Below are 12,215 nucleotides of genomic sequence, written 5' to 3'. Positions count from 1 at the left end.
GGTTGAGGTTGACCTCCCATGGGGAGGTCACGTACCTTTACATTGTCTTCAAACCTCCTACATAATTTTCTTTTCCAGGTGGCTTTCTGTCTTTGTTTATAAATAATAAATAATAATAATAAGCATATTTATATAGCGCCTTTCGTCGAAACCTCAAAGCGCTTAAAATGTGATTACATCGTGTTGCCTTGGAGTCCTTAACTGAGAGACGAACAGTCCGATGTTAATCATCAGTTTTTGCAGATATTTTTTTCCTTATACATTTCACTGTTGTATACTACTCTAGGCATTTTCTTATTTATGAATAAATTATACGTTTAATTAAAATTCCATTTTGTTGAATGTCAATTTCATTTCGAGTGTGTTTCTGGCTTGTAAAGGGCTTTGAGACTTCGGCATTTAGCGCTATAAAAGAACACTTTATTATTAAAACTATGTATAGCCTTGAATGTCTATAGATAGTATGCAGATGACGTCACTCAGGCCTTTGTTATTGTTTTTGCCATCTGCGTTTGTGAGTTGTTCTCACTAAACTGTATTAACCGGACTATAAAAGTTCATGGTTACACAGAGTTTGTGTGTTGGTCCGTTATACTTCCGGATGGCAATGTTGTGAACTCCTTGGCCAAGCGCATTCTATTTATAGTCTGGTTAATACAGTTCAGTGAGAATTACTCATAAACGTGGATGGCAAAAATACAAAGACCCGAGTGACGTCAACTTCATACTATTTATAAATAGTGTGCGCTTGGCTAAGAAACTCACAACATTGTCATCCGGAAACATAACGGACCAATACACAAAACTTTGTGTAACCATGGACTGTTATTGTCTGGTTCATACCGTTTAGTGAGAAGTACTCATAAATGTGGGCATTTAAAAAACAAAACAAAAAACTAAACAAAAACAAAACAAAACAAAACATTGAAAAAAACAAACATAACAAAACAAAACCTAACAAAAACAATAACAAAGACCTGAGTGACGCCATCTTCGTTCTATCTTTTCAAGCAATAAGCCACAACTCTGATATATATATATATATATATATATATATATATATATAATATATATATATATATATATATATATCTTGATAAGGTTCATCAGTCGTACGTCACTTCACTCGTAATGACGCATAGTAACTTATTATAACTGGTTCTCAACTATCGGAACAATGGCGGACGCCCTTCTGAAATACTTCTCGGACGAGCATAAAAGTGTATCCAGAGGAGAAAAACATTATTAATTTGATCATGTTTTGACTTATATACATTTTGATAATATGACACGTGAAAAAGTTCTAGCCAGCATGAAGAATAAAAAGTACAATTTTTCTTTGTTTAGAACCAAGCTGCTCTTTGTTTGACGGACGTGACTAAGGAATCCGATTGACGTCATTCAGCTCTTTGTTATTGCCAGCCCTTTTTTTGAGTAGTTCACACTAACTTCTAACAAACAGACTGTTGCGAAATACATTATCTACCAAATTCAGTCCCTTGTAAAGCGCTTTGAGCACGTTTAGTGGATATTACCGTGGCCTTCGTAAAGTTATGGCCTGATACTGACCAAAAAATGACGTCAAAATGCCAGTCTTTTGCCACAAAAGAAAACAAATAGTGAGTTGAATTCAATAGTTTTACCAATGAAATGACTTGTTTTCTACTAACGACAACTCACTAGGCGGTGCAAAAACCAAATAATGACGTCAAACTGCCAGTCATTTAGGATTTCAGTATCAGGCAATAGATAGTATGCAGATGGCGTCACTCAGGCCATTGTTATTGTTTTTGCCATCCGCGTTTGTGAGTTGTTCTCACTAAACTGTATTAACCAGACTATAAAAGTTCATGGTTACACAGAGTTTGTGTGTTGGTCCGTTATACTTCCGGATGGCAATGTTATGAGCTTCTTAGCCAAGCGCATACTATCTATAACATAACGATGGCGACGATATTACGCCATATAAAAGCTACATTTTTAAAAGTTTGTGGACAAAGAAAAATTGCAATGACCTCTCCACACGGGACTGATATCTCGGTGTTAGGTTTTAAAAAAAATGAGATGTTTGATTTTGTGAGTTTTGTTCACTCGTAGAAATCATCGAGCCCTGAAAATGTGTTTACATGTGTGCTGTCCTCTCAAAAATATTCACTGTGTTGGTTTCAACAATAAATAACAATGTGAAATGGAATGAAAGCTTCAATTTAATAGATAGTATGCGCTTGGCGAAGAAGCTCATAACATTGCCATCCGGAAGTATAACGGGCCTACACACAAAACTGTGTGTATCCATGAACGTTTAATATAATTCAGTGAGCATTACTCATAAACGCGGATGGCAAAAAACAATAACAAAGACCTGAGTGGCGTCATCTTCGAACTATCTCTATACGACAACAGATAATATAGACATTTCGAGTTTCCCCTTTATCAACAAAACAGGATGAATGAAACACTGCATATTACTACTACTACTACTACTACTACTACTACTACTACTACTACTACTACTACTACTACTACTGCTACTACTACTACTACTACTACTACTACTACTACTACTACTACTACTACTACTACTACTACTACTACTACTACTACTACTACTACACTACTACTACTACTACTACTACTACTACTACTACTACTACTACTACTACTACTACTACTACTACTACTACTACTACTACTACTACCAATTCTCAGTCACACAAAATGTTTCAATCATCTTTCCTTTTCTTTCCTTCCCAAATTAACACACTCATCCAACTTCAAGCCAATCGACAACACTCCATTTTGAACAAAAAATACCTACATTGTTATGTTCAGTGAGGGAACAAACACTAATTTTCTGAGACGCGATTACCTCGTGAAATCGCAATTCGCAATAGTACTGCGGGGACAGCGTGGCTCAGCGGTACGGTCTTTGTTTCGTACCCAAAAGGTACCGTTCGATCAACCGCCGCGCTGTGTGGCCTTGAGTAAGTCACCTCGCCCTCGCTCACTTTGCGGAGCTGCACTGCGGCTGACGCCTGATTTATTCCAGTCTTCCCTTGGAATAGACCCTAAAGTCAAATTTCACCATCTCATCTCATGTAGTTCCATATCTGAAGCAGACGTCGGAGGTCATCTTCCGCCAAGCTGATCTATCTCTTGCCATTCTATTAAAGCAGCGCCACCTTTCTCAGCTTCATCTGTCCAAGTTCTTATCCCTTTCAAATACGTTATTCTTTGTCTTCCTCTTATTCTTTTTCCATTCATCTTTCCAGTCAAGGCGAGTATTTCCAAACCAGGGTGGCGGATAATGTGTCCTAAAAATTCCATTTGGCGTTTGATGATTTTTGTTATCAGTGATCTTTTTCTGTTTGCCATTTCTAAAATTTCTTCATTTCTTTTCCTTTCCATCCATGACACCCTCATCATTCTTCTGTAAAACCACATTTCCACTGCCTCCAGTCTTTTAACCATGGTCTTGTTTATGGTCCAGCTCTCACAACCATATAGCAGCACAGACAGTACATAGCAATCCAGGACTTTGATTTTTGTTTTCATGCTAATATTCCTGTTTTTCATAATTGTATGCAGCTGGTTGAATGCATTCTTCGCCATACCTATTCTTTTCTTTATTTCACAATCTGATTTTCCATTGGATGTTACATTGAAGCCTAAATATTTGAAACATTCAACTTGTTGTATTGTTTGTCCTCTGCTTGTTATTACACAGGCTGGTGGGTTATTATTTTTAGATACCGTCATACATTCTGTTTTAGATATATTCAGTTCCAGTCCCATATTTTCACTACTCCTGACTACAACATCCATGGGGATGAATAAAGGGAATTTTATTTTCTTCTTCTTCTTCTTCTTCTTCTTCTTCTTCTTCTTCTTCTTCTTTTTTTTTTCTTCTTCTTCTTCTTCTTCTTCTTCTTCTTCTTCTTCTTCTTCTTCTTCTTCTTCTTCTTCTTCTTCTTCTTCTTCTTCTTCTTCTTCTTCTTCTTCTTCTTCTTTTTTAAATTATTTTATAATCATTTCGTTTTGTTAACTCGCTGAGCTGTGTTGGTGATTAGCATCTGCTGTAATGATGTATAATTGAATGACTCCTTTATTTGTGCATTGTTAATGACCCCATTAACATGCAATACAATCGTCAACAGGATTAGAAACATTGTCAGAAAGATCAGGGAAAAAAGTACATGAAAAATTGAGGAGGTGACTTTTAATTTTAACCGTGCTATCTAAGTCATATCGGCTTGGATAGAATATGAATTAACATTTTCAATGAGCTATAGGATTCAATAGTCGTAACGTCACTTCCTTCCTAATGACGCATGGTAACTTAGTAACACTGGCTCTAAACTATCGGAACAATGAAGGACGCCCGTATGAAATATTTCTCCGGCGAGCATAAAAGTGTATCCAGAGGGAAAAAAGACAACAACATAAATTTGATCATGTTTTGACTTTTACACATTCTGATCACAAGACATATGAAAAGTTCTTGCCAGCTTGAAGAATATAAAGTAATGATTTTCTTTGTTTAGAACCAAGATTGCCGCCGTTGCCGGGCGGTGTGACATCAGACTACTGAATCCAATTATTTTTGGATACCATAGAATCATTGCTTAGAATATAGGGAAAACCGTCGGAAAAAGGCAAATTGGCTTTCTAGGCCATGTATGGCAGCGGGTATTTATAAAGAGGGAAAACGAGCTGGTGGTCGACAGATGTTGACGTTTTTGACCAGTTTGAGGCTGTCTTTCAACAGGCAACATCCCTACAAACTCCGAGTACACGATGGAGGCAGAGGACAGATCGTGGTGGAGGCATGTGATAGGCAACGGAATACCAGCGCAGGCCATGATAGATAAGCAAAGTAAGTAAGAGTCATTAGAGAAAATGACGTTTAAAACTACACATGATGATGATGATGATGATGATGATGATGATGATGATGATGATGATGATGATGATGATGATGATGATGATTTGACTGTTTCCCTCCCAGCCAAACACCACGGCCAGGGCCAGGGCAAAACCAAGTAATCTCATTCTAAGACAAAGACACAGAGCAAATTGGAAAACAGATAGAGGGGGATAGAAGATACAGCAAGTACCAAACTGTCCACTATGGGAGGCCAGAAACCCCACCCAGAGATGATATTTTTTCCTTGTAAATCATCTCTCTTTTATTTATTATTTTGTTTGTTATTTTGAATGTATAATGCAAGCATTTGAGTGTATTCCTCTAGTGGGATCTTGTGCTGGTGTATGGGTGAGACATCTGCTCCTTATTTGTACCATTCCCCTATGAGATAAATAAGACACATATTTTACTCTTTATGCTTCTAAATCAATGACAAAAATGTAGTTTTCTCTGAATTATGAAAATATTCGACTAAACAAGTTTTGAAAATCTCATCCACAAATAGTCCCCCACCTCAAAAAAAAAAAAAAAAAAAAAAAAAAAAAAAAAAACGTAGCATGTCTCGATTAGGGATCAAACCTCAGTCTTCGTAATTACTGGTCAGAAATTCTACCATTACTCATTTGGTCACCCAATTGCTGGGACGTTTAAAGGGGAGCCTTTGGCAAAAATAAGTGAATAAAAAAATTTAATGAATAATAACAATCCCTTTTCATCCCATAGGGGACATTTATCTCTAGGGTCTATTCCAAGGGAAGACTCTGGGTGGGGTTCCTGACCTCCCATAGTGGACAGGGTGGTACTTGCTGTGTCTTCTATCCCCCTCTATCTGTTTTCCAATTTGCTTTCTGTCTTTGTCTTGGAATGAGATTACTTGGTTTTGCCCTGGCCGTGGTGCTTGGCTGGGAGGGAAACAGTCATAGTTATTGTTTTGGGAGATGATTATTCTTTCCTTGTAAATCATCTCTCTGTTATTTATTATTATGTTTGTTATTTTGAATGTATAATGAAAGCGTTTGAATGTTTTCCTCTTAGTTTGATCTTCTGCTAGTGTATGGGTGAGACATTTAGGTGATCTCAAATTAAGTACACTGATAGTGTGCTCTTGGAATCTACAGCTGTTCCCTATTTGTACCATTCCCCTTAGTCTTACTTTGTCTTTTCACTATCCAATTTTCCTCCTTTTTACTGGCGCTGATATGACCTAAATGTGTTGCAAGCGCCGTAAAAACTTTAAAAAACAAAGAGACAAACAAGGGAAGACTGGAGTAACCCAGGCATTAGCCGTAGTGCAGCAAATTGAGCTTGGGCGAGGTGACTTGCTCAAGGCCACACAGCGCAGCGGCGGGTGATCGAACTCGGTACCTTTTGGGTTCAAAGCAAAGACCATAACGCTGAGCCACGCTGCCAAATATAATATATATTAATAGAAAGATTATAGGAAGGTTTTTTAACCAATAAAATCACATAAGATAAGATTACTCTAAATCCAATTTTCAATGTATAGATTAACACGACCATATTATGTAACACAATGACTAAAAACGGTATTTTTATGTGGATAAATATCTAAAAATTTGTTATCTTTAATAGCAAAAAATAATACACTAACAAAATTTATAATTCCATCAAATGCCCAATATGCAACCAACTGCCTGAAACCGGTATTATGATGGGATGGTATAAATGCTAATAACTGAATCTATTGTCCAAAATATGAGACTTCAGTTAAGCTTGTACGTTGCCTTTAAGTCATGTCTAGATCAATTCATTCTGACATAAATACCAGATTGACTAGTTGGGTAACCTATCCTGATTACAAACACAATCTTAATTGTATTTCAAAAACAAAACAGTGGTGATCAGCCCAATTGATGTCATAGCAGACGTTGTTAGAAATATTCCAAACCAACCATAGTTTGCCAGAAGAGACGGAAATATAGATGCAGAAATAAGATAACCGACAGGGGCTGACGTCATCACCAAACCAAAGCTCGTGTTTACGTTTTCTTTCCCAAAGATTTCCACCGAGGCAATTATCCAACTTGGTGCTAAAATGCTGCATACACATCCCAGAGAGACAACAGAGACAAAGTAAAACCATCTGTTTTCCAACGCGGAAAAATACATGGAGAATTGAAGAATGGTTGATATTGTGAACATTGCCATCATGACTGTTTTATAATGAAATTTGTCTCATACCACTCCTATCGAGAGTCGAGTGAAGACAGCGGAGAATGCCAAAACTGAGGCCATGGTACTGAAGAAGAAATCGTCTTTGATGAATTGCTGTCCGTAGATCTTTTGGAAGTTTGATAGTAAAATGTTTATAAAGTCTGCACAGAAATAACCAATCCATAGAACATACAGGGAGGGTTGTCGGAGAATGACTAACGCTCCTTCTAGAAATGTTGGATGTTTAGCTTCTTCCATAGTATTTGACACATTTTCGTAATCATCTTGAGTACTTATTGTAGGTTGTTCGAGATTTTTACAGTTTTCAACTTGTTTATGTTGATTATATAGTGGAGAATGTTTGATACAGTTTGAGTTTTCCATCTCTTCAAAATCCAACCCGGTTTCATTTAGTAAGCTTAAATCACAATTTCCACAGACTTCACAGTGTTTCGTTTCTTTAATTTGGTCATCCGCATTGTTATGTTTCACAAAATGTATGTCCATTTTCGCATCCACAACCTCCTCACAAATTTCCTTTGCCTCATTTCTTCTATTCATTTCACTCAACGGGATACTACAAGACTCGTCAGTTTTACCATTGGAATCTTCAGCCTTTCTTTTATCAGGAATCGTTTCATATCCATGTTCTCTAACGACTTCTTTCAAAAGACCAAAACCTATCATCTGAATCCCAAAAGACATTCCTGCCAACCACACGAACATTTTCGGCACACTGTCCAAAATCTCATCTTGACTAAAAAACGACACATCTCCAATTGTTATATCCGGTGGCAAGTTGTTTGGGTTTAAATATCCAGTGACAAACTGATACATGAATATAGCCCCAACGGAATAAGCTGTCATGATAGCCGAAGTCATTTTGCCGGAGTCTCCATCTGACCACTCGATGACGTATTTCAAGGCCACTCCCTCTAGGATACCGTTTGACGATCCTATGAGGAAGGAAATTGTTGTCGCCAAGGCTGAGAATGAGACCCCGACTGTGAGATACGAGAAAACATGTCCTATGCATAAAATCAAAATCCCGCACAACGTTGTGGCGCGTTTTCCAATCAGAGAAGAGATTCGTCCACAGAATGTCAGAGTTATTATTTTGCAGATAAAAATGAGAGCAATGATCCAACTGGACTTAACTCCGACAGACGATGAGCCGGTAGCCCTAAATAAGTAGGAAATTAAATATGTTGATACATTGCTCCAGCTCTGAACAAATCCGAAAGGCAGTACAATAAAAAATGTTCCGATAACAGTGCTAAATTTTCCAAATCTGTCGGCCATTATCTTTCCAAGAATATTTTAAAAAATTTCATAAAAACATTTGTCGTCACATCCCTATTTGTTCATTTTTAGAATTATTTTTTAGCCAATCAAACAGGTTAACAGTTTATGATATGATACGCGCCTCAATTAAAAAAGTGATGGTTAACTTCACAGAAAAGCTTATTGTGTTGTTTACAAGAAGCCAAAATATGTATTCAAGAAGAAAAATGGGGTTTCCATCCTTGAAGGAGGTCTTTAGTGCTGCAGCCGACAGGATATCCTGGAGAAGATGTGTTTACAGCTTCTATTATCCACGAGTAGAGATCGGAATACGTCGTATCAAGATGTATTAAACACATCCTTTCTATGGAATTATTCAGCTCTTTAGGAAATTGAAATTTTAATGATCGTAAGGTTTGAACCCGCTCCTTACCAACTATAGGAAAATCGTCATATTCGTTACGATACAACCAACATTTTTCTTATTCAAATTTCTCTTGTACATCATAAAATTTTAAGAAAATGAATAGTGTGTTGTCGAGCATGTTTCGCTAAAGACATTATTTATCACAAGAACTTAGTGCTCTTGTGTTTGAGTGATAAAAAAAATATTTTTGTGTTAGGTGGATGTGAAGTTTTTGGGAAAATTCTGAAAATTACTGGTAAGAGGAGGGTTAAGCCTGGTGATTAAAGATATATGATGTATTACAATAATGCAGTATAATTTTAATCGTTTCGACTGTGATATTTGCAAATTAATTATAATGTTAATACTTCTCGTCGAGGAATGTATTCCAACTCAGTTAAACACAATAAACATGACATTTCCTATAGATACGTGAGCCATTTCATAGGGCTTGGTGATTTCACAAAACTCACGAATTACACAAATAGAATGTCGACATCTCGATATATGGATACCAGGTGAATAATATGTTTGTGGGTCCTTGGTATTATTCTTCATCCATTGATTACAGGACTGAAGAGTGCAACATCTTCATTAACTTATATAATATGTGCGAGCATGGCGATTTGAATGCGGTTGCTGTGTCAATGTTATAAAAATAACAGATGTTGGTAGATTATAATAATGTGTGAAAGCCATATCAACCATAAACTATCACATTAATATTCACAATAGAATGAACGGAATTAACGTCACCCAGCTCTTTGTTATTGTCTTTTTATCGCCAGTCATTATTATGATTATCTCATTAAATTTGATCAGACTATAAACGTTCAAAGTTACAAAAAGTTTTGTGTGTTAATAGTGCAATACATCCGGCTGGAAGATGTTGTGAGTAATTTGTATTAACACATAACATGAATAACCTTAATGTGAGCCATCACTTCAAACAGATATTCTGTTGTGATGAACCAGATGTGTGGTTTGAAGACTAGGGCGTACGGTGTCGTCGTGTCTCGTTTTGACACAAAAATCAAGCGATGGTATGCGTGGTCTGTGGTCGGATGAGTGACAATGATCGTGGAGAATTCTGGGCCCGGTTTCATTTTCTTGGATAAGATTCTTTACACACATTACCCCACTCGATTCAGATGTGAATAAGTACCTGAAAAACTATATAAATGGTCATATTTCAAAAACTGATTTTAAAGTAAATATTACGAGAAATGTGACATTTCTAGATTTTTGTAAATTATCAGTTGTCCTCACTGAGGTGCTGATTCTCACAAAAGCTTTATACACAGGATAGTGAATCAAAAAGTAATTGGACAAATCTCTTACTGCGTTCATTTCTTTTTCATGTGACGTCATATTTGTCTCAATTGAACTTACACTTGTAAGTTTAAAGTTTTAATTTTGTCAAATTTTGACAAATTTATGACAGTTCAAAATGGCTGCCCCCATGGATGTCCGTCAGGGACAGAAAAAAGTCGTTGAATTTCTTTTTTCTGAAGAAGAGACCTCGAGGAACCTGTTTAAACGCATTGATGACGTCTATAAACTCCAGCATTTTGCAGAGGTGGTGTTTTATGTCGGTTGAACTTGAGTAGAAGAGACAATTATTGGAATGGCGACGGCCATCTTCCCCAAAGACCAAAAAACTTCAAAGCTGAGAAATCAGCTTGGAAAATTAAGCCAACAGTGTTATGAGACAATAGAGTAGTGCCGAGCGGTCCCAGTCATGTTTAAGGAGAGCGGTTCTACGGTTTTTGGGAAATGAGAACCGCAAGGACCGGTTCTTTTTTGACATTGGACATTCACAAGGAATCGTTGGGACCGTCACACGATGGGAACCGTGCCTGCAGTAGATGGCAGTAGAACCGCTTAGTGAAAGTGGGAGCGGAGACGGCTTGCTTCCTCAAATAGTGCTATAACACTATCCATTAAGCATGTGTGTGTGTGTGTGTGTGTGTGTGTGTGTGTGTGTTTGCGTATGTGTGTCTGAAAAGATTGATGGAGTGGTCGGTCAATGTCAGGGAGTGAAAGGACAAGGGATGGTTAATATTTTGTTTCTGTGGCATGCTGGATCAAATATATGGGAAGAGTTTGTTTTGATTTGTTTCTTTTTTCCTTTTCATTCCTTTTTTTTCTATCTTATATTTCTACCTTTGGAATAGGACGCCAGTCTATCGCAAATTACATTTCGCCAGATCTAACAGATCTAGCAACCTATTCAGTAGACAGTGAGATCAGAAAAAACCATCGACTCTGTCCATTTGCGTGTGAAGCGAGTGCTCTATGAACTGAGCTATCGGGCCCCAAATATTCTATTGGGTTTTTATAATACAGACATTATAATTGTATTTTTGAAGGAAGATATAGTATGTGAAACTTTTATTTTATTAGTTAAAACACCAAACGAAATTTAAATATTCTATTATTAAATGACAACAATGCGATAAAAAGGAGTGGTGACAACGGATAGACAAAAGAAAATTTAAAAAATCGGACCTGCTAGGTTCGAAACACATACACAAACACACACATACATACAAACATACACATCTCATAGTTGTCACATTCATTTCAAACAATAACTCATTAGATAAGATGGGTGATATGGCCATTTTCTATTTTCTATTTTCATAGAGCATTGTCATTACGATACTTAGTCTGTAGTAAATTTTGAAATTTACTACGAATAATTGAATCGTCCAATGCGTTGATGAATGTCACGCGACTCCTACTTCTCCCGCCCCACACACGAGAGGGTAGTTTAGCGGCAAGGAGAGAGATCGTCGTCTGTGCCGTTTAGTTTATTGCAAAAGGGGGTGGGTGCGATTAATTAAATGGGATGGGTGGTGATTGCTGGAAGAGAGGCGAATTAGTATACGCCATAGGCAAATAATTGCTGGGACAGAGAAACGGCAGTAAGACGCGAAAACCGCTGGGACCGTAGAAAGGTTATAAGACGCGAGAACCCCAACGGTTCTCAACCTTGGAACCGGTCCCCGGTTTTCAGCTAAGGAACCGTTTGACCGGTTCTTGGGACCGGCCCTCAGCGCGGCACTAGAAGTTACTCCTCGTGATTAACCACCAAACAAGCGAAGCTGTTCATCTTCCCTTCTATCATTTTTGGTATTACCACCATGTCATCTTGAAATCAAATTCCGATCAGTTCCGATCTCTGTTTTTTCCCCTGATTCTGGCAGGGTTCCTTAACCACCCAGTGGCGCAGGGGGATCTGAGACCTGCGCAAACATCGCAAATGCGAAATGCCTCAGTCATCCGTCATTTCATGCCAATAAAAATATACACTGAAGCACATATCGTGAAAAGAGTATATAAAATTGTTGAATTTTATTGCACAATTATTTGGACAATAAGAAATGGATATAAATTTAGAAAAAAAAGAAAAAAGAC

The 12,215-nt window shown here is 37.3% G+C and overlaps 1 protein-coding gene across 1 annotated transcript; it reads right to left on the bottom strand.

Annotated features, from left to right (window-relative positions):
* Window positions 1–6,477: 6,477 nt before the first annotated feature.
* Window positions 6,478–9,321, bottom strand: LOC144956833 (uncharacterized). Its single transcript, XM_078887588.1, has 2 exons — window positions 9,266–9,321; window positions 6,478–8,768 (listed from the first exon to the last, which is right to left on the bottom strand). Exon 2 carries the CDS (start codon window positions 8,402–8,404, stop codon window positions 7,124–7,126), a length of 1,281 nt encoding a protein of 426 aa, XP_078743714.1. The 5' UTR covers window positions 8,405–8,768; window positions 9,266–9,321; the 3' UTR covers window positions 6,478–7,123.
* Window positions 9,322–12,215: the final 2,894 nt, after the last annotated feature.

This window comes from Berghia stephanieae, chromosome 11 (assembly GCF_034508935.2).
Source record: "Berghia stephanieae isolate SIO BIC M18660-M18661 chromosome 11, UCSD_Bste_1.3, whole genome shotgun sequence".
In the NCBI taxonomy this organism is placed as follows: domain Eukaryota; kingdom Metazoa; phylum Mollusca; class Gastropoda; order Nudibranchia; family Aeolidiidae; genus Berghia; species Berghia stephanieae.
Note: the sequence above shows the minus strand (reverse complement) of the source record. Positions and strands in the feature narration are given on the sequence as shown.